The sequence below is a fragment of the Rhinopithecus roxellana genome, chromosome 4 (genome assembly GCF_007565055.1).
Source record: "Rhinopithecus roxellana isolate Shanxi Qingling chromosome 4, ASM756505v1, whole genome shotgun sequence".
Classification (NCBI taxonomy): domain Eukaryota; kingdom Metazoa; phylum Chordata; class Mammalia; order Primates; family Cercopithecidae; genus Rhinopithecus; species Rhinopithecus roxellana.
The window spans coordinates 144,755,031-144,779,691 of NC_044552.1; the positions used below are offsets into that span (position 1 = coordinate 144,755,031).

Genomic DNA, 24,661 nt, shown 5'->3' on the forward strand with positions numbered 1-24,661 from the left:
CAAAGAATGCCACAAAGATACTCCTAAAGAAGAGCAACTCCAAGGCACATAATTGTCGAGTCACCAAAGTTGAAATGAAGGAAAAAATGTTAAGGGCAGCCAGAGAGAAAGGTTGGGTTACCCACAAAGGGAAGCCCATTAGACTAACAGCAGATCTCTCGGCAGAAAGTCTGCAAGCCAGAAGAGAGTGGGGGCCAATATTCAACATTCTTAAAGAAAAGAATTTTAAACCCAGAATTTCATATCCAGCCAAACTAAGTTTCATCAGTGAAGGAAACATAAAATCCTTCACAGATAAGCAAATGCTTAGAGATATTGTCACCACCAGGCCTGCCCTACAAAAGACCCTGAAGGAAGCACTAAACATGGAAAGGAACAACCGGTACCAGCCATTGCAAAAACATACCAAAATGTAAAGACCATCGATGCTAGGAAGAAATTGCATCAACTAACGAGCAAAATAACCAGCTAATATCACAATGACAGGATCAAGTTCACACAACAATATAAACCTTAAGTGTAGATGGACTAAATGGTCCAATAACAAGACACAGACTGGCAAATTGGATAAACAGTCAAGACCCATCGGTTTGCTGTATAAAGGAGACCCATCTCACATGTAGAGACACACATAGGCTCAAAATAAAGGGATAGAGGAATATCTACCAAGCAAATGGAGAACAAAAAAAAGCAGGGGTTGCAATCCTAGTCTCTGATAAAACAGACTTTAAACCCTCAAAGACCAAAAGTGATAAATAAGGCCATTACATAATGGTAAAGGGATCAATTCAACAGGAAGAGCTAACTATCCTAAACATATATGCACCCAATACAGGAGCACCCAGATTCATAAAGGAAGTCCTTAGAGACTTACAAAGAGACGTAGACTCCCATACAATAATAATGGGAGACTTTAACACCCCACTGTCAACATTAGACAGAGCAGCAAGACAGAAAGTTAACAAGGATATCCAGGAATTGAACTCAACTCTGCACCAAGCAGACATAATAAACATCTACAGAACTCTCCACCCCAAACCAACAGAATATACATTCTTCTCAACACCACATTGCACTTATTCCAAAATTGACCACATAGTTGGAAGTAAAGCACTCCTCAGCAAATGTACAAGAACAGAAATTATAACAAACTGTCTCTCAGACCACAGTGCAATCAAACTAGAACTCAGGACTAAGAAACACAATCAAAACCGCTCAACTACATAGGAAACTGAGCAACCTGCTCCTGAATGACCACTGGGTACATAACGAAATGAAGGCAGAAATAAAGATGTTCTTTGAAACCAATGAGAACAAAGATACAACATACCAGAATCTCTGGGACACATTTAAAGCAGTGTGTAGAGGGAAATTTATAGCACTAAATGCCCACAAGAGAAAGCAGGAAAGATCTGAAATTGACACTCTAACATCACAATTAAAAGAACTAGAGAGGCAAGAGCAAACACATTCAAAAGCTAGCAGAAGGCAAGAAATAACTAAGATCAGAGCAGAACTGAAGGAGATAGAGACACAAAAAACCCTCCAAAAAATCAATGAATCCAGGAGTTGGTTTTTTGAAAAGATCAACAAAATTGACAGACCGCTAGCAGGACTAATAAAGAAGAAAAGAGAGAGGAATCAAATAGATGCAATAAAAAATGATAAAGGGGATATCACCACCGACCCCACAGAAATACAAACTACCATCAGAGAATACTACAAACACCTCTACACAAATCAACTAGAAAATCTAGAAGAAATGGATAATTTCCTGGACACTTACACTCTCCCAAGACTAAACCAGGAAGAAGTTGAATCCCTGAATAGACCAATTGTAGGCTCTGAAATTGAGGCAACAATTAATAGCCTACCTACCAAAAAAAGTCCAGGACCAGATGGATTCACAGCTGAATTCTACCAGAGGTACAAGGAGGAGCTGGTACCATTCCTTCTGAAACTATTCCAATCAATAGAAAAAGAGGGAATCCTCCCTAACTCATTTCATGAGGCCAACATCATCCTGATACCAAAGCCTGGCAGAGACACAACAAAAAAAGAGAATTTTAGACCAATATCCCTGATGAACATCGGTGCAAAAATCCTCAATAAAATACTGGCAAACCGGATTCAGCAGCACATCCAAAAGCTTATCCACCATGATCAAGTGGGCTTCATCCCTGGGATGCAAGGCTGGTTCAACATTCGCAAATCAATAAACATAATCCAGCATATAAACAGAACCAATGTCAAGAACCACATGATTATCTCAATAGATGCAGAAAAGGCTTTTGACAAAATTCAAGAGCCCTTCATGCTTAAAACGCTCAATAAATTCGGTATTGATGGAACATACCTCAAAATAATAAGAGCTATTTATGACAAACCCACAGCTAATATCATACTGAATGGGCAAAAACTGGAAAAATTCCCTTTGAAAACTGGTACAAGACAGGGATGCCCTCTCTCACCACTCCTATTCAACATAGTGTTGGAAGTTCTGGCTAGGGCAATCAGGCAAGAGAATGAAATCAAGGGTATTCAGTTAGGAAAAGAAGAAGTCAAATTGTCCCTGTTTGGAGATGACATGATTGTATATTTAGAAAACCCCATCGTCTCAGCCCAAAATCTCCTTAAGCTGATAAGCAACTTCAGCAAAGTCTCAGGATACAAAATTAATGTGCAAAAATCACAAGCATTCTTATACACCAGTAACAGACAAGCAGAGAGCCAAATCAGGAATGAACTTCCATTCACAATTGCTTCAAAGAGAATAAAATACCTAGGAACCCAACTTACAAGGGATGTAAAGGACCTCTTCAAGGAGAACTACAAAGCACTGCTCAGTGAAATCAAAGAGGACACAAACAAATGGAAGAACATACCATGCTCATGGATAGGAAGAATCAATATCGTGAAAATGGCCATACTCCCCAAGGTTATTTATAGATTCAATGCCATCCCCATCAAGCTACCAATGAGTTTCTTCACAGAATTGGAAAAAACTGCTTTAAAGTTCATATGGAACCAAAAAAGAGCCCGCATTGCCAAGACAATCCTAAGTCAAAAGGACAAAGCTGGAGGCGTCACGCTACCTGACTTCTACCAAACTATACTACAAGGCTACAGTAACCAAAACAGCATGGTACTGGTACCAAAACAGATCTATAGACCAATGGAACAGAACAGAGTCCTCAGAAATAATACCACACATCTACAGCCATCTGATCTTTGACAAACCTGAGAGAAACAAGAAATGGGGAAAGGATTCCCTATTTAATAAATGGTGCTGGGAAAATTGGCTAGCCATAAGTAGAAAGCTGAAACTGGATCCTTTCCTTACTCCTTATACGAAGATTAATTCAAGATGGATTAGAGACTTAAATGTTAGACCTAATACCAGAAAAACCCTAGAAGAAAATCTAGGTAGTACCATTCAGGACATAGGCATGGGCAAGGACTTCATGTCTAAAACACCAAAAGCAATGGCAGCAAAAGCCAAAATTGACAAATGGGATCTAATTAAACTAAAGAGCTTCTGCACAGCAACAGAAACTACCTATCAAAGTGAACAGGCAACCTACAGAATGGGAGAACATTTTTGCAATCTACTCATCTGACAAAGGGCTAATATCCAGAATCTACAAAGAACTCAAACAAATATACAAGAAAAAAACAAACAACCCCATCAAAAAGTGGGCAAAGGATATGAACAGACATTTCTCAAAAGAAGACATTCATACAGCCAACAGACACATGAAAAAATGCTCATCATCACTCGCCATCAGAGAAATGCAAATCAAAACCACAATGAGATACCATCTCACACCAGTTAGAATGGCAATCATTAAAAAATCAGGAAACAACAGTTGTTGGAGAGGATGTGGAGAAATAGGAACACTTTTACACTGTTGGTGGGATTGTAAACTAGTTCAACCATTATGGAAAACAGTATGGCAATTCCTCAAGGATCTACAACTAGATGTACCATATGACCCAGCCATCCCACTACTGGGTATATACCCAAAGGATTATAAATTATTCTACTACAAAGACACATGCACACGTATGTTTATTGCAGCACTATTCACAATAGCAAAGACTTGGAATCAACCCAAATGTCCATCTGTGACAGACTGGATTAAGAAAATGTGGCACATATACACCATGGAGTACTATGCAGCCATAAAAAAGGATGAGTTTGCGTCCTTTGTAGGGACATGGATGCAGCTGGAAACCATCATTCTTAGCAAACTGTCACAAGAAGAGAAACCAAACACCGCATGTTCTCACTCACAGGTGGGAACTGAACAATGAGATCACTTGGACTCAGGAAGGGGAACATCACACACTGGGGCCTATCCTGGGGAGGGGGGAGGGGGAAGGGATTGCATTGGGGAGTTATACATGATACAAATGATGAATTGATGGGTGCCGACGAGTTGATGGGTGCAGCACACCCACATGGCACAAATATACATATGTAACAAACCTGCACGTTATGCACATGTACCCTAGAACTTAAAGTATAATTAAAAAAAAAAAAAAAAAAGAAAAAAAGAAAAAAAAAAAGAAAGAAGAATGTGAAGATAAAACTTAATTTAATACAAATGGAAACAATGTATGCACTTTAAATGTCTACTGACAATTAAAAGCAGACAGTGGTGGTGGGGGGGATCCTGTGATAATTGGTTCAACTCTGATACTTACCTATAATTTTATTTCAAATATCTACCTCACTAGAATTTGAATTAAGTGACTCACTATAGGTTATCCACTTACCTTACAATGGTCATACTGGAGCTGTAAGGCTGGAACATCTCCTCCAATAGGCATTTGTTTCTTAAGCTCTTCATCTTTCATATTCAGCCATTTGATCAGTTCTTCTAAAGACATCAGTAACCTGTTCCACTTCTCAGCACTGGCCTCCAAATGGGCCCTGTTGAGAAATAATAATAATAATAATAACCACATTTAAGAAATGCAAATTACATTCACAAAATTATCTACCTTCCTTTAGCATAATAATCTCATCTGACCAAGTAATGTTTACTTCCACAAAAGAGTGACTCCTTGCAAATACATATATATACATATATGTATTTACACATATGTATACACACATACATCCATTTCCTGTAAGAAACAGCTATTTTGAATAGGCTATAATATTCAGAGTATTTATTGGTAATAACTACCAAAATTTAAAACACAGACCTATACAGCACGTAGGCTTTCAAGAAGGATGTCCGTGATAGAATGTAAAATTATAAACCAAGTTTTAACAGTTGGGCAAAATCACTGAAGTACTTTATACTCTCATTTAAAGGTGAGGTCTTTGTTTCAATAATAATGTCTGTATTTAACACAGAAATGCACCTTCAGGTTCTTAGATTATGAACTCCATAATCAGGGAAATGTTTAGGAAATACATTTTTATGTGGTTAAGTTTCCAATAAGAGTAAAGGCCCTTGAGAATAGGAGTGTAAATCTACGCACATGTTCCTTTTTTGCTCTTGTTAGGGCCCTGGTGAAAGCCCACTTATCCAGCCTCAGGCCCACTGTGGGCTGGATTTGAAAATATGAATCAGTCAGAAACAACTCCAGTGACTCAAGCAATCGAACTGGACTTGACTCAATTCTGCATCACCCCAGAGGGCAGATTGTGAATATGGACTTATGCCTTAACTTGGTGAAATGGAATTACTGTGACTCTCCATGATCTTTGAAGTTTACAGGTGTAACAAGGCACATGTCTGCCTTTAATCAGCATATGCTGATTTTAAAAAGTTAAGTGTGAAATAATAAAAAAAAAAAGTTTAAATTCAGAACGAACTTCAAAGTATTTTGTAAATCTCTGAGAACAGTATGATTAGAAAATTTATTTTCTTGTATTTACTATCAGTTCTATTTATTCCACAGGTGCTACAATTGAACTCATTTTACAAAACTGTGGTTTAACAAGGTCCTGATTCTGCTTGAGCTCCAGCTTTTCTGTGTTCATATTGATTAACTTTAGGTCAAATACGTAATTCCCTTTCTCTGATAAACAATAATTTCATTTGTCACAGAGCAGAACTAAATAATTTCAACTATATTAACTAAAAATTCTCTCTGTAGTTATAAGTCATTTTGCAGCAAATAAATTTAACTGAGCTACTGCAATTTATTTCCAATATTTTTAATTGCAAAAGCCAGCTAGAAATCAGATGTTCTCAATCAAGAAGCACTTGAGTGTCTCCGTGTGCAAAATATTTATACATGTTCCCTGCCTTTTATTTCAGATGATTTGATCCTGCATCTTCAATGTCTGTAGTTTAACTCATTAATCAATAACTAAATCACACATTATATTTCTTTGAAATTGAGTTCCAAACACTTACTGTATTGAAATGCCCACAAATGTATTTTTCAATGCAGTCTTTTTTGACTGCACAGAAATAATGAAACTGATCACTGAAACTTACAGTATTTAGAATCTGAAGAACTATCTATTAATTATAAGGATGAAGACAATACTTTTTAAAAGAAATGCTGAAGTGGCTTCGAAATAAAAAAAGAAAACGTTGGTATTTGTGTGCTTCTCTGCATCTTTGATTTCCCATAGTAAAAAGCAAGTTGATCTGGCAGAATCTTTGTCTGGCAAATCTGTTCTGGTTATTCTCAAATAGATTATAACTATGTGTTTAGTGGATTACTACCATATGCCCAAATAAATGCATGCTTCTGTAGTAGCCTTCAGTGTTCTAGTTTCATTTGAATTCTTTCATCTTGAAAGATGAAAGCCTTTTCTTGGGCAACAGGTCGAATGCTTTGTAGGAAGAAACTTTAAATTTGTGTTCAGTTTAGTGGTACTTTCTCAATTATCCTATAAACATTTTAAAACTTAAATTTCTCTAAGCCTATTGATAACCAGTGATCATCCAGAGTTTCAAAATCTTCACTTAAAACATTTCTTTATCAAACATATCTGTGGGCATTCATATTTTTAGACAATTGACTTATTCTAACATCTTGGCTGCTTCAGTTCACTCCTTTAGTACTTTGGTATGTACAAAGCAATAAACACTTTTATTGACTGTATTATCAACCTAGGATGATGTCGACTACAGAATATCTTTTACACAAGTTACCCCTTTTAAAAGTGAATCAGTTTTTACAACTCTATAAGCATTTTTAAGTGACCAGTTATTCTTAAAAAATGTAATGCAAAAATGTGTTAGAAGGTAAAGACCCATAAAAATGGTACTTCATCATTTAAGAATAGTAGAAAGGAATTATGGAAGTAACTACAAACCAGTATCTGTTTTAAATCAGCAAAAGCCTCTGCCTTCCAAAGAAACTGCATCTTCAAGCAAGTTATTATTCCTTCTCCCAGTGTACAGATATAAAAGGAAATAGTGTGAACGAGTGTGAGAGGGAGCACTGGTTAAAATAAAATAAGTTTTTCATTTACTCAGTACAAGCAAACATTTATGGAGCACGCACTCTGGTAGAGATATCCCATCTTCTGTTGTGTAATGATTACCCAGAGTCAAATGTCCAATTTGGCATTCTTACTACAAAAGTACGTACATATACATATTTTTTGGTTTATGGTAAAATCTCCAAACTATAAATTGGGTTATAATGAAAGAAAATACCTTAATTAGTCCAAGAATAACAGGCAACTTTAAAAGATTATTCCTGCTCCCAGGAAACGAATTAAGACATATTAGGAGAAAAGAGTCAAGTCTTCAGAATTCAGTCTGACTGTGCTGAAAAGAACACCAAAGCCGTGATTCCAATATGGTAGACACCAGTAGCATGTGGCTATTTAAATTTTAATTTAGTATAAATACAATGAGTAAATTTTGAAATTCAGGTTATCAGTTGCGCTGGTCACATTTCAAGTGCTCAGTAGGCCACATATAGCTAATGGCTATTATATTAACCAGTGTAGATATAGATAATGTCTATCATTGGAGAAAGTTCTACTGGAATGTGCTACACTAGATAAACCAGAATAAAAAAGACAGCAGTTGAATCTTCCTCTATTAGATTTGGAAAAAAAAAAAAAAAAATAGTAGTTTTACAATATGGTTAGGAAAACCAACTATCTAAGGCTAAACATAGTGTCAATGACATTGTAAAATGTGGTAACATTAGATTTAAATGATGATGTTAAAGGTTAATCTTCTCTAAGGGCTTTTAAAAAGGTGCCCTGAATTTTTAAGAGACTCATAAAAGAAAGGGAAGATAGAATTTTATCTTTGAACTGTTTTCATTAGATTTGACAATTTTGCTGGCCTTTGAAACCATGTTAATAAAGGTCTATATTAAACATCGTTATGCTGATAAATGGATATTTAATTAACATAATCTCAAATTAAATAAGTTTAACATGAAAATTTAAACCTATGTCATCCACAGCACAGAACGTGTCAGTGTGATTCCAATTTACATTTTTCCAGCGAGTAAAAAACATAATCAAAGTTCCTGACAGCCTGTCTTCTAGCTGACGTTTCAAGTCAATAGCATTCTTCTCTTATACAGATTGAAGTGAAATTTATCATTGTATGTATTGTTCTAGATGCTAAAGAAGATGCAGCATGTTGGATTTTAGTATTTAAAAAGTTTAATCACAGCTACCCAAAAAGACTGAAAAATAATGTTTAAGATATTAACCTGTGGTATTGGAGCCACATATTATTACATTGTTCCAATGGCCACACCATGGTCAAAGAAGGTAATACCTGTGAAACGCTTAGGGTAGATCTAGCATATAAATATTCAATAAATATTAGCTGTTATTATGATCTTGGCAGACATTTTGTTTTTAAAAAAGTATGATAAATCAGAGTAAATGTTCCCTGCCATGACATTTTATGCTATAAAAAGTTTAATATCAACTTTAGCACAATAAAAGCATAATGTGGAATACAGAATCAATGCATATTAAATGCTCCAAGTAGTATAAAGAGTATCAATCAGATGGCCTCATTCTCAAAACAAACAAACAAAAAAAATGAAGGCCACCTGCAGAGAGAGAATTTGGGGACTAAAAAGAATCAAAATCTGTTAAAATAGGCATAGTGATATCAGAGCAGAACTGTAGGAGACTGAGACACACACACACAAAAAAAAAACATTTGAAAGATCAACTTATCCAGGAGCTGGTTTTTTGAAAAAAAAATTAATAAAATAGATAGACTGCTAGCAAGACTGATAAAGAAGAGAGAAAACTCAAATAAACACAATCAGAAATGACAAGAGGGATATCACCATCGACCCCACAAAAATACAACCATCAGAGAATATTATGAACACCTCTATGCACATAAACTAGAAAATCTAGAAGAAATGGATAAATTCCTGGACACATACACTCTCCCAGGACTGAACCAAGAAAAAAATGAAATGCTGAGCAGCCAAATAACGAGCTCTGAAATTGAGTCAGTAATAAATAGCTTACGATCCAAAAAAAGCTCAGGACCAGATGGATTCACAGCTGAATTCTACCAGATGTACAAAGAAGAGTTGATATCATTCCTAATGAAACTGTTCCACAAAATTGAAGAGGAAGAACTCCTTCCTAACTCACTATATGGGACCAGCATCATCCTGATACCAAAACCTGCCAGAAACACAACAACAATCAAAAAAGTCTTCAGGGCCAATAGCCTTGATGAACATAGATTCAAAAATCCTCAACAAAACGCTGGCACACCAAATCCAGCAGCACATGAAAAAGCTAATCTACCACAATCAAGTAGGCTTCATCCCTAGGATGCAAGGTTGGTTCAACATCCACAAATCAATAAATGTGATTCATTACATAAACAAAACAAGACAAAAAAAACACATGATTATCTCAATCCATGCAGAAAAGGCTTTCAAGAAAATTCAACACCCCTTAGGTTAAAATTTCTCAACAAACTAGATATTGAAGGAAAATACCTCTAAATACTAAGAACCATCTACAATAAACCCACAGCCAACATCATATTGAATGGGTAAAGCTGGAAGCATTCCCCTTACAACTGGCACAAGACAAGGATGCCCTCTCTCACCACTCCTTCAACACAATATCAGAAGTCCTGGCCAGGGCAATCAGGAAAGAGAAAGACATAAAGGGCTACCAAATAGAAAGAGGGGAAGTAAAACTATATCTGTTTGCAGGTGACAAGATTCTATATCCAGAAAACTTCACAGTCTCAGCCCAAAAGCTCCTTAAGCTAATAAATGACTTCAGCAGCATCTCAGGATAAAAAAATCAACGTGCAAAATTCACTAGCATTCCTACACATCAAGAATAGTCAAGAGAAGAGCCAAATCAGGAACACAATCCCATTCACAACTGCCACAAAAAAATAAAATACTTATGAATATAGCTAATCAGGGAAGGGAAAGATCTCTACAAGGAGAACTACAAAACACTGCTCAAAAAAATCAGAGACAACATAAACCTATAGAAAAACATTCCATGCTCGTGGATAGGAGGGATCAACATCATTAAAATGACCATACTGCCCAAAGCAACTTATAAATGTAATGCTATTCCTATAAAACTACCAATACTATTCTTCACAGAACTAGAAAAAACTATTTTAAAATTTATGTGAAACAAACAAAAAAAGAGCATGATAGCCAAGGCAATCCTAAGCAAAAAGAATAAAGCTGGAGGCATCATGATATCTGACTTGAAACTATACTATAGGTCTATAGTAACCAAAACAGCACAGTACTGGTACAAAAATATACACGTAGACCAATGGAACAGAACAGAGAACTCAGAAATACGGCTATATGCCTACAACTACGATCTTTGACAAAGCTGACAAAAATAAGCAATGGGGAAATGATTCCCTATTCAATAAATGGTGCTGGGTAACTGACTAGCCATATGCAAAACATTGAAACTGGACTTCTTCCTTATACCATATACAAAAATACACTCAAAATGGATTAAATACTTAAATGTAAAACCCAAAACTAAAAAAAAAAAAAAAAAAAAAAAAATCCAAAAGACAACTGAGGCAATACCATTCTACACATAGGAATGGGCAAAAATTTCATGATGAAGACACCAAAAGCAACTGCAACAAAGGCAAACATTTGATAAATGAGATCTAATTAAGCTAAAGAGCTTCTGCACAGCAAAAGAAACTATCAACAGAGTAAACATACAGAATGAGAAAAACTGTTGCAAACTATGCATCTGACAAAGGTCTAATATTGAGCATCTATAAGGAACTGAAACAAATTTACAAGGAAAAAAAAAACAATAACATAAAAAGTGGGCAAAGGACATGAAAGGACTTTTGAAAGGACTTTTCAAAAGAAGACATATATGCAGCCAACAAGCATGTAAAAACAAAAAAAAATCACTGATAATTAGAGAAATACAAATCAAAACCACAATGACATACTCTCTCACACCAGTCAGAATGGCTATTAGTAAAAACTCAAAATATAATAGATGCTGATGAGGTTGAGGAGAAAAAGGAACACTTTTACACTGTTGGTTGGAGTGTAAATTAGTTCATCGACTGAGGAAGACAGTGTGGCAATTCCTCAAAGAACTAAAAACATAAATGCCATTTGACTTAGCAATCCCATTACTGCGTATACACCCAAAGGAATATAAACCATTCTGTTATAAAGACACAGGCACATGTGTTCACTGTTCACTGTACGTTCACTGTAGTACTATGCACAATAGCAAAGACATGGAATCAACCTAAATGCCCATCAATGATAAGACTGGATTGAAAAAATGTGGTACATATACACCATGGAATACTATGCAGCCATGAAAAAGAACAAGACCTTGTTCTTTGCAGGAACAAGGATGGAGGTGGAGGCCATTACCCTGAGCAAACTAATGCAGGAACATAAAACCAAATATCACATGTCTTCACTTATAAGTGGGAGCTAAATGATGAGAACACATGGATACATACAGGAGACCAACAAATACTGGGGCCTATCAGAAGGTGGAACATGGGAGGAGGGAGAGGATCAGGAAAAATAACTATAAGGTACTAGACTTAATGCCTGGGTGATGAAATAATCTGTGCAACAAGCCCCCATAACACTAGTTTACCTATATAACAAACTGGTACATGTACCCTGAACTGAAATTAAAAGTTAAATAAACATGAAATGTAAATGATAAATAATTAAAAAATGAAATAGACAAGGTGGTGAATATAATAGAAAATCATTGAAAATAACAATACCAACTGTAAGTAGAAAGTAACAAATTATAGCAGGACCAATGTTACCATTTTTCACTTTCTAGTGCAACACTAGGCAGAGTCCAAGATTAAAGGCAAGGGATAGAGAGGGTGTGGACACTGGAATGTCAGAGACTGGGAAACAGAAGAAGTTAAAAGGAGAAAGGAAATTCAAGGTCCTGACACTGCTGAAGTATCTTATGATGGGCTCCAAACTAGGTAGAGGGGATTAATGGAGTCTGAAAAGAGAAAGGGTTTGATCAACTAAAGATTAGAAGAAGGATGCGAAAATTCAGGAAAAAAAGGAATAAACATTTAAAAGCTGGAGAATCTGACAGTTGAAAATATCAGAGGATGTGCATTTTCATATAATCAAGTTGGGGCTGGGCGCAGTGGCTCAGGCCTGTAATCCTAGCACTTTGGGAGGACGAGGAGGGTGGATCACTTGAGGCCAGGAGTTCGAGACCAGCCCAGTCAATATGGCAAAACCTCGTCTCTACTAAAAATACAAAAATTAGCTTGGCATGGTGGCACGTGCCTGTATTCCCAGCTACATGGGAGGCTGAGGCTTGAGCATCACTTGAACCTGGGGGATGGAGGTTGCAGTGAGCCAAGACTGCACCATTGCACTCTGGCCGAGGTGACAGAGCAAGACTCTGTTTCAAAAATAAATAAGTAAATAAATACATAAAAATCAAGTTGAAATACTGTAGATCTAGCATATAAAGTGAATAAAACTTTTTTTTCCCCCTAGATGGTGGATTGGAAGCATTGTTAGCATGCCTCTTCCACTTGGAAACACAAAATAGTATGTGGAGATTCATACTGTGAACTTATTTCCAAGAAGCAACACAGGAACTTAACAAGGAAAACTGACAGACACCACAGACCGTTTGAAAGAAGCAGCAGGCTGCAGCATACATCATGAGCCAGGCCAAAAATTGTAAGTCCCCAGAGTGTGAGAAAGGGAGAAACTGCCTACAGGACATACACACCCACTGGGGAACCTGGCAATCCAGGTTAGGGAAAAGGCCTTAACCCTACCCAGCTCCGGAGCTGATGTAGTGAGCAATGGGGAGTAGATGAGAAGGAACCACATTGGGATGTGCTGTGTGTGCACTCCCAGTCTCCAGAGGGATGAAGGGAAGTCATTCCTGATTCTAACTCATAGGGGACCTCGTGGAGGTCAGCCAGTTAACTCAGGCAGGGGTCACAGGTTGAGAGAAGCTCCCAACTGAGATTCATGATATAAACTTGAGTGGGCACAGGAGCTGGGTGCCCCTGCTTCATGGGCAGATGAGGATGGGCATGGCCTGAAAACCCTGCAGTTTCCATCTCCACTGGGAAGGCTTATGATCTAAGGCAGTCTTGAGTTTGAGTGCAGACTGGCTGGAACTTTGCTAGCTGTTGCTGCTAGCGGAATGCTGCAGATGTGAGACCTGCCTTGCCAAATGAAGGTGAGCTAGGTGGGGCTTACTGCTGCTGGCTACTCCTCATTCCTCATTTGCACTCTTTTGCGTAGCAGAGGCAACTGTGCTCCTCCTTGTAACACTACCCCAGCAGCCAACAAAATGTCCTCCAATCCCCACGAGGGCTGCTGCTTGCGTCCACCTGTAGAGAGCCTTGCTTGACCCACCTCCCTACTGGTTTTGCCCCTTCACTCCTCCTGGTAGCTTAACACACACACACACACAAAACCCAGAAACTTTTTGGAGCTCTACGGTCCCTCCCATTGCTTGGGACACCAGAGTACCTCCCCTGGGTAACATAAGGCAAGCATAAATCCCACCACTACCACCACAGCCAGTGCTCTTTTCCAAGTGCCACCTCCTAGCTGGAGGCCAACTGACACAGTCCATGATAGCATCTCCAAGGAGAATCACACTGCACCAGGAAGGGGAAAACTTGTGTGACCTCGGCTGTCACCATCACCTGCATCACCCTGGCTAATCAGGAGGCCCTGAGTCTGCCCACGTGAGCTGTTCATTACTGTTACACATGGCATGTGAGAAAGCCAACACACTAAGGCTATTGATAACCAAGGACTATCACAGAGTCTACATCACTCCTCTGCAACCCCCCTCAGAGCTGGTGCTGGCACCCACTGCTGTGAGACTTCGGGACAGGTCACATCACTGGATCCCTTGCAGACATTCCCCCACACCAGCTTGAACTGTGGCAGTCCAAATGGGTTGCTAGACCCAGTGGAGCAGCAGCATTCACAGTAGTCTGGCCCTCAGGGATTCCTACTCCTAGGGGAAAGAGGGAGTGCTCCAAATCAAGGGAGCAACCTGTGGGACAAAAGAACGACAAAAGAATGAAGATGGCAGGCCTTGAGTCTGAGACATTTCCACCTGTGGGAAGTTTCTTTCAGCAGAGGCATGGGTGCAATGCTGGGCTCAGTGGAGAAAGTCTGTAGCTCTGTCCCAACAGTCAGGCAGCCCTGGTGCTCGTGAAGGGTCTTGGAGAAGGGGACTTATTCTTTCCTTCACCCACCATAACAGATACACCTGGAGGCTTCTCCCACAGGAGCCTGGCATTGGTACACCTGTAGACAGCCTTTCTAGAACAGTGGGGTGACTGTATCCCCACAAGAGGAGTGCCCTCCAGGCTCAGGCTTTCATGGGGGGTGGAGTCACAGTCCCTCTCTATGTGTAACATCAGCATTCCTACAGATGGAAAGAGGTACCTGTGTCATCTGAATAGCCAGGAAACTGGGTCAGGAGAGTGACTGGGTGGTGGGGCTTTCCTGCTGGCCTGACAGGAGGGCTAAGGTAGCTTCCTCCCTTTTCCCTGAAAAGACCTCAGCGCATTTCTGAGATACCCCCAGCTGCCTCTGTTAAGGCTGGGACCTCTGTGCATCACTGGGTATTACATTACCCACCTGTTTGGTTTTTACTCAAGGACACCTCCACTACTGGCCTGAAACTTGAACTGTTCAACCTAGTAAGTGAAATAAGTGAAATACTGGATAAAATAAATAAGTGCACACGCCATTGGGGAATGAGGTAACCTTCAAGAGACCACTGTCATTCCAATGCCACAGAAGACAGTGAACCTGCTCACACACCAAGCACATTACTACTACAATGAGTATCTGAGAAAGCCATCATACAAAGACTCCATAACCAAGGAACTCATGCAGAGTCTTCACCCCTGAAAGCATGCAGAGCTGAATTAGGTTACAATAAACTAGAAACATTAAAGTCACATCCTCAAGGAGAGAAAAAGAAATAAAGAATACATAGTTGAATCTAATATAAATTCAAAAATAATTAGAATAAATAGTCTTCTGCAATGAGAAGGAGCCAGAAAAATAATTCAGGGAATATGAAAAAGCAGGGTTCTATAGCATCACCAAATGATCACACTAGCTCTCCAACAATAGATCTAAACCAAGACGAAATCTTTGGAAATACCAGATAAAGAATACAAAAAGATGACTATTAAGTTACCCAAGGAGATACAAAAGAAGAGTGAAAAACAACATAAAGAAATTTTAAAAACAATTCAGGATATGAAGGAAAATTTTTCTAATGAGATAGATTTAAAAAATCAGAACTACTGGAAATATAATACATATTTAAGGAATTACAAAATGCAGTGGAAAGTTTTAATAATAGACTACACTAAGTAGAAGAAAGAAATTTCAGGGCCTTATCAAAAGTCTGTCGAAAGTCTGTCGAAAGACAAGGCTTTTAAATTAACCCAGTCAAACAAAACTAAAGAAAAAAGAATGAAAAGAAATGGACAAAGTTTTCCAGAAATATGGGATTATGTAAAAGGGCCAAATCTAAGAATCACTGGTGTTCCTGAGAGAGAAGAAAAACCAAATAGTTTCAAAAACCTACTTGAGGAAATAACTGAGGAAAACTTCTCTAGCCTTGCTAGAGATTTAGACATCTAAATGCAAGAAGCACAAAGCAGTCCTGGGAGATTCACTACAAAGAGTACACCACCAAAGCATATAGTCATCAGGCTATCCAAGGTTAACGTGCAGGAAACATTTCCAGGAGCACTGAGACAAAAGCATCAAGCGACCTATAAAGAAAAACTTACTGAACTAACAGCAGTCTTAGCAGACTGCTAAGTCAGACTCAGTAGAAACCTTATAAGCCAACAGGAATTGGGATCCTACCTGTAGCCTCCTTAAACAGAAAAAAATTGTCAGCCAAGAATTTTGTATTCAGTAAAACTAAGTTTCATAAATGAAGGAGAAGCATTTCACATAAGCAAATGCTGAAGGAATTTGTCATATGCATATATATTTAGGATTGTAATATCTTCTTGTTCGACTATTTCATTATTATATAATAACGCTCTTTGTCTTTTTTTATTGTTTTTGCTTTAAAGTCTGTGTTATCTAACATAAGAATAGCTACTCCTCCTCACTTTTGGTTTTCAATTGTATAGAATATATTTTTCCACCTCTTGACCTTAAGTCTATAAGAATCCTTATGTGTCGGGTGAGAAAGAGAAAATCTTCCCTAACTCATTCTATGAAGCCGTTATCAACCTGATACCAACATCAGGCAACAACATACCAAAAAAAAATTACAGACCAATATCTGTGATGAACATAGATGCAAAAATCCTCAACAAAATACTAGTAAACCAAATCCAACAGCACATCAAAAAGATAATTCACCACAACCAAGTAGGTTTCATCCCAAAGACGCAGGGATAGTTCAACATATGCAAGTCAATAGAAGACCAGGCATACAAGAAGTGCTAAAAGGAGTTCTCGGTCTTGAAACAAAAGGTCAATATGCCCCAGAAAAGAACCTTTTGAAAGCATAAATTTCACAGGGCCTATAAAACAATAACACAGTAATGAAAATAAAGTATCTAGGTGACAGTAAACATAACTGAAACAGTACCTCACATCTTAATATTAACATTGAACGCAAATGGTCTAAATTTCCCATCTAAAAGACACATAATGGCAGAATAGATAAAAACAAACCAAAGTATCTCTTCAAGACACTCACCTAACACATAAGGATTCTTACAGACTCAAGGTAAAGTGGTGTAAGAAAATATTACATGCAAATGGAAACCAAAAGTGAACAGTAGTAGCTACTCTGTTTTCCTTTTTTTTGAGATGGAGTCTCACTCTGTCACCCAGGCTGGAGTGCAGCGGCATGACCTCGGCTCCCTGCAACTTCTGCCTCCCGAGTTCAAGCAATTCTCCTGCCTTACCCTCCCAAGTAGCTGGGACGACATGGCCCGCCACCATACCCAGCTAATTTTTTGTATTTTTAGTAGAGACAGGGTTTCACTATGTTGGTCAGGCTGGTCTCAAACTCCTGACCTCATGATCCGCCCGCCTCAGCCTCCCAAAGTGCTGGGATTATGGGCATGAGCCACCATGCCCAGCCAGTAGTAGCTATTCTAATATTAGATAAAACAGATTTTAAATGCAACAACAGTTTTAAAGAAAGACAAACACCCAGGTGCAGTGGCTCATGCCTGTAATCCCAGCACTTTGGGAGGCTGAGGCAGGCGGATCATGAGGTCAGGAGTTTGAGACCAGCCTGGCCAATATAGTGAAACCCTGTCTCTACTAAAAATACAAAAAATTAGCCCAACGTGGTGGCGGGCATCTGTAATCACAGCTACTTGAGAGGCTGAGGCACGAGAATCACTTGAACCTGGGAGGCAGAGGTTGCAATGAGCCAAGATTGTGCCACTGCACTCCAGTCCAGTTGACAGTGTGAGACTCCATCTCAAAAAAAAAAAAAAAAAAAAAAAAAGACAAAAAAGGGACAAAGAAGGTCATTATATAATGATAAAATGATCATTCCAACAAGAAGATATTACAATCCTAAATATATATGCATCTAGCTCTGGAGCTACCAAATTCATAAAACAATTACTACTAGACCTAAGAAAAGAGATAGACTATAGCACATTAAGAGTGGGGACTTCAACGTTACACTGACAGCACTAGGCACATCATCGAGGCAGAAAGTCAACAAAGAAACACTGGACTTCAACTGCACTCTAGAACAAATGCATCGAACTGATATTTACAGAACATTCTACTCAAGAACTGAAGAATATACACTCCTCTCATCAGCACATGGAACATTCTCCAGAATACAAAGGCCACAAAACAAGTCTCAATTAACGTTTAAAAATCAAAATTATATCAAGCATCTTCACAGACCAATGAAACAAAATAGAGAACCTGGAAATACAGCCAAATGCAACCAACTGACTTTGACAAAGCATGCAAAAACATGAATTGGAAAAAGGACACGCTATTCAATATGTGATGCTAGGGAAACTGGAAAGTCACATGTAGAAGAGTGACACTGAATCCCTATTTCTCACCACATACAAAAATCAACTCAACATTGATTAAAGACTTAAATCTAAGACCTGAAACAATAACAATTTTAGAAGAAATCCTAGGAAAAACTCTTCTGGAAATTGGCCTAGACAAAGAATTTATGACTAAGACCCCAATAGCAAATGCAAATCTAGCAAGAACAAAAATAAATAAATGGGGCCTATTTCAACTAAAATGCTTCTGCACAGCAAAAGAAATAATCAACAGAGTAAAAAAAAAAAACCCACAGAATGGGAGAAAATATTTGTAAATGATGCACCCAACAAAGGACTGATATCCAGAATCTACAAGGAACTCAAATTAGTGAGAAAAAACACAAATAATCCTTTAGTGGGCAAATGGCATGATTAGACATTTCTCAAAGGAAGATATATAACTGGGCAACAAACATATGAAAAAACACTCAACATCACTAATCCTCAGGCAAATGCTGGTAAAACCACAATGAGATACTACCTTACCCTGGCCAGAATGGCCATAATTAAAAAGTCAAAAAACTAAAGATGTCGATGAAGATGTGGTGAAATGAGAATGCTTATACACTGGTGAGAATGTAAATTAGTACAATCCCTAAGCAGATTTCTCAAAGAACTAAAAGTACATCTACTATTTGATCTAGCAGTGCCACTGCTAGGTATCTACCAAAAGGAAAAGAAGTCATTATGTCAAAAAGACAATGGCACTCATGTTTATCATAGCAGAATTCACAATTGCAAAGATTTGGAACTAATCTAAGTGTCCATCAATCAATGAGTGGATAAGGAAAATGTGGTATGTGTATACCATGAAATACCACTCAGCCATAGAAAAGAATAAAATAATGTCTTTTGCAGCAACTTGAATGGAGCTGGAGGCCATTCTTCTAAGTAAAGAAACTCAGGAATGGAAAACCAAACACCACATGATCTCATTTACAAGCGGGAGATAAGCTATGGGTATGCAAAGGTGTACAGAGTGATACAACGGACATATGAGACTCAGAGGTGGAGGAGGTTACCAGGGCAGTGAGATATTAAAAAAAAAAAAAAAAACTACAAAATGTGTACAATGTACACTACTCGAGTGACGAGTGCACTAAAATATCAGACTTCACCACTATACAATTCATTCATGTAGCTAAAACCACTTGTACCTTAAAGCTATTGAAATTGTAAAACTTTTAAAAAATAAATAAGTAAAAAATAAAAATGAACTGGATAAAACTATAAAGTTAGATAACAGTAGATAGATAGGTCCAGTATAAAATAAGCTAATGAAGGAAGGCACCCCCCTGGATAAGAGTCATAACTTCAATGTGAAGGAGAGCTGTTTTACTGATGAGGTTGTAAACAATTCTTATTTGATTTGATACAACAGAGGGCTCTTTACTAACTAATAGGGCAAAACAAATTGCATTCGGATGCACATGGCCAGGTCGAATGTAATAAAATAAAATGTGTACTCTGGAAAACAGTCTGCCCTTGATCTCCTGGAGATTGATTATCTCAGGGATGCCAAGATGACAGGAAATGTTAACTGACTTCCAGTGTGACCAGGTCTATGGGACTTAGAACAGGGATAAAGGCATTTACAGGTAAAGTAAAAAGAAACTTGGAAATCAAAATATAAAAAGTTATGAATATGGATATTGCCACCAACAACTGTAGTTGAGAAAAGGATAGAGAATGAAAGGTAAATGGGGCTGAGCAAGGTGGCTCACATCTGTAATCCCAGCACTTTGGGAGGCCAAGGCTGGTGGGTCACCTGAGGTCAGGAGTTTGAGACCAGCCTGGCCAATATGATGAAACCCCATCTCCACTAAAAATATAAAAATAAGCTGGGTGTGGTGGCAGCTGCCTATAATCCCAGCTACTCGGGAGGCTGAGGCAGGAGAATCGCTTGAACCCGGGAGGCGGAGGTTGCAGTGAGCTGAGATCGTGCCACTGCACTCCAGCCTGGGTAACAGAGCAAGACCCTATCTCAGAATAAAATAAAATAAAATAAAATAATAAAATAAAATAAAATAAAATAAAATAAAATAAAATAAAATAAAAAGGTAAAGGAACACTTGAATGAATGAGGAATGTAGAAAGTATGCCCTACATATAGATCAGGAAGAAGCAGAAATAAGATGATGAAAGGATAGAATAATGGATGCATTCACTTCTAAGGAGATGTTGTTGAGAGATGGAGAAGTAATGCTTAACAAGTCACAATGAGGCTGGCAATTGTCCCTCTTATCCCTGTGTGACAGGGCTCCCTTTTCAGCCAGTGTTTTCTGGCACCACATTTGATGTTTATGGCTGGTATTCAGACCGTTTGGTGTCCATAGTAGTTGGTAAAGATTCAGAATATTCTCATTGGCTGCCAGGTGAGGAAAATGAGGAAATTAACCTCTGTTGAAGAGTTTCAAGTAAAGTAGGCAATTAAGGGGAAACCCAACATTTATTTAGAGAGAAAAGTTACGGAAGAGTTTCAAGAAATATTTAAGACATAGGACAATGTGTTCACAACAGAAGGTAGTATAAGGGGCAGATTGTGCATTAAAGGAATGAGAGGAAAGAACAGAGAAGTAGGGCTGAGTGTGTTCCACAGTGATCACTTTCAGTAGGCAATGAAGGAGTCAGGAGCCTGGGAGGTGGACTGCCTCTACAGATTTGTTATGAGAACACTCCTCCCACCCCTTGGGGAGGGATTTTCTCACTAAGCACACTCCGGTCTCTTCTCCACCCCTGAAACTCACCGAGTCCCTGCAGAGGTGGAGTGATGAATCTGATCTGTAAATTCAGGGAGAATAATTGGGCATGCATGTTTAGCTCAGTCCATACGGACCACCTGAGAACAGGCCATGCAGATACTGAGTTCATTTCTACTCTTCTATGCATGGTTTCTCACTTGGGAAGCCACCTTGCCCAGTGACTGCTGGTGATTCTGCCTCATTCTGGGGTTTGGTTGACAGCCCTACTCACCTTCACTCTAAGTTACCACCTCCAATCTGGCCTCTATCAGTACTTAACATGGCATTTGAGTTCTCTATTGGCCACATGATGAATGCCTTTGAGCACACTTTGTTTCATACTTGTTCAGAATCCAGCCAGCAAAAGGGGAAGCTGTTTTGGGAGACCTTCTCAGAAATCCCCAACATTACCGACCAAGAGCGAAAAACATAGGGTAGAGAGAATTTCTATGTCTTTTCAATTAGTGCCAAACAAAGAGGTAATCAATGAGAATAATAATAGCTAACGATTACTGAGCACATACCTATTTTTGGCAAACGTAGAGGGTAAATTAAATAACAAACCATTTTATCTTTTATAAATATGCAAGTAATAACAAATATGCTATTTTAATTTTGTCTCATTCATTTTTTAAATATAAAAATGAAGAAGAGATCATTTACGCCTTTAGCTAAACATACCTAATCTAGTCAAAAATGACTTTTATCCAAAAGTCAGGCAATAAAAAATGCTGTCTAGCATGTGGAGAAAAAGGAACCCTTGTGAACTGTTGGTGGGAATGTAAGTTATAAACACTATGGAGAACAGTTTGGAGGTTCCTCAAAAAACTAAAAATAGGGCTACCATATGATCCAGCAATCCCACTGCTGGCTATATACCCAAAAGAAAGGAAATCAGTATATCATAGAGATATCTGCACTCCCATGTTTGTGGCAGCACTGTTCACAATAGCCAAGATTTGAAAGCAACCTAAGTGTCCATCAACAGATAAATGGATAAAGAAAATGTATTTATACCCAATGGGGTACTATTCTACCATTCTGCCACTTGCAACAACATGGATGGAAGTGGAGATCATTATGTTAAGTGAAATAAACCAGGCGCAGAAAGACAAACATTGAATGTTCTCAGTTATTTTGATATTTATCTAAAAATCAGTTGATATTTATCTAAAAATCAAAACAATTGAACTCATGGAGATAGAGTAGAAGGATGGTTACCAGAGGCTGGGAAGGGTAGTTGGTGGGGCATGGGGGTGATGGGGAGGAAATGGTGATGATTAATAGGTATAAAAAATAGAAAGAATGAATAAGATCCAGTATTTGATAGCAAAATGGGGTGATTACGGTCAATAATAACTTAATTGTAGATTTTTACATAACTAAAAAAGTATAATTGGATTGTTTGTAATACAAAGGATAAACGCTTGAGGGGATGCATACCACTTTTGCCATGATGTGATTATTATGCATTGCATGCGTGCCTGTACCAAAATATTTCATGTACTCCATAAATATATACACCTACCATATGCCCACAAACATTAAAAATAAAATTTAAAAAATTTTTACAATGCCATACTGAATCTCTGTAAAAGCACAGACAGGTCTATATGGATATAGATACAGACACCAGCTGTTATAAACTTGCAATAGTATCAACTATAATAAGACAGCAAATGCATTCTTCCCTCCTCTTCCCTTCACAGATGAGTTCCTTGAGATAATGAGACTGAGTAGACTCAGTTCTATTGCCACATCCTCACCTCCCCTTCTGTCTCTTTAGTCCTCTGCAATCAGATTTCTCCCTCAACCGAAGAAAAAAAAAAAAAAAAGCCCTGGCAAAAGGCCACCAAAGCCCTTCTAATTGCTCCTGGACTCTGCAGGCCTGATCTTACTCCACTTCTTTAAGCAGCTGACACCATTACTTACGCACTTCTTTTAGAAACCCCTCTTTCCTTGGCTCTTGACAATATTCTCTCCTGGATCTCATCCCTCTTCAGGATAGGGACTTCTCAGTTTCCTTGCTGCTTCCCTTTCCTTTGCCCATTCCTTATGTATTAGAGTTTCTTGGACTTCTTTGCTTTGCCCTCTTCTAATGTTTCACCCTCTCTAATAACTAACTCACAATGGTTACCTGCCACCTGTCTCTGGACACCCCCTCCCATCTGTGTATTTCACCTACTGCTCTCTTTTGAAGAGCAGATCTCCATCTAATGGCTTTTGGCTATCTTCTCCTGGATGTCTCTCCAGTGCCTTAACAATGTGAACTAATTATCTACTCAATCTCTCTTCTCTTTCCCAGATGCTGAAAGTGTCTCTTACTAGGTCTCCCCTCTTCAGAACGGGCTCATCCAAGGCATCCTCCACAGTTGTGTGAGGGATTCCTCCAAAGCCCAAATTTAATCATGATACTCAAAAGGCTCCCAATTCCATCCACAGTGGAAGGGAGCTTGGTTACACATAGGTATGCATGATTTGTCTCTTATCCCTCTCTCTTTTGGTTAGCCATAGTCTTTTCCCCACGACACCAGCAGCAAACTGTATTCTCAGTCATACTTAATGTATTGATTTTCATATAAACACAGTGTTATTTCAAGACCCCAGCTTAGTTATCCTTCCCCAGTCATCACCTAGACCATCTGGGGAATAACTATGTATGTTTCAAGGCTCAGCTAAGGAATGAACTCTTTTACGAAGCCTTCTTCGATCATTTGAAGTGAGAGTAACCACTCTCTGCTTTGGACCCTACCTTAATCTGAACAGATTTGTGAACCTCTAGTGGTAGGGACTATATCTTATTAATAGCAATGCCTCAAGCCTAGAAATAAGTTTGTATTACGTGCTTGAATAAGTGCTTGAATTTCTTGAGGTGACTAATCAAAGTAAAAATTATTTTAATTCATCATCACATTAATTTATTATCACATTTTACTGGAATGTCTGATCTACCTTAATGCAAAAGTCCACTGGCACAGGCATATTCCCCCATCTTCTAAAAATAACATTAACTTATTAACTTACTTATTACATAATATTCCAGCTGTAGTTTATAAGTTCTTTCCTTCCAGTTAAAAAAAAAAAAAAAATTTTCATGATAGGTTTAGGCAATAACTCCCAAGAAAGACCAAAAATTTTTGTCTATAACTTTTTACTTATCTGTTTATGATATAGGTCTTAAGTTATTCTTCCTAAATAAGTCATTCTCTAACCTCTGAAAATCCCAGCACCATGTACACTTCACTAGGACCAGCTCTGGAATTCTTAGGTTGTTGTCAGAGATGACTTTGTTGGATGCTCAGTGAATGCTTTTCACTATTAACATTTTTAATATTTTTGTTCATATTTATGAGGAATGGAAAGTTG

General features: G+C 38.2%; 1 protein-coding gene across 1 annotated transcript in view; it reads right to left on the reverse strand.

The window, feature by feature from the left end:
- The window catches only part of UTRN (utrophin), a 603,735-nt gene that overhangs the window by 159,863 nt on the left and 419,211 nt on the right, over positions 1–24,661 (reverse strand). Inside the window, 1 exon segment of the mRNA XM_030928184.1 lies at positions 4,783–4,939. Within this exon segment, the coding sequence (XP_030784044.1) occupies positions 4,783–4,939 (157 nt within the window).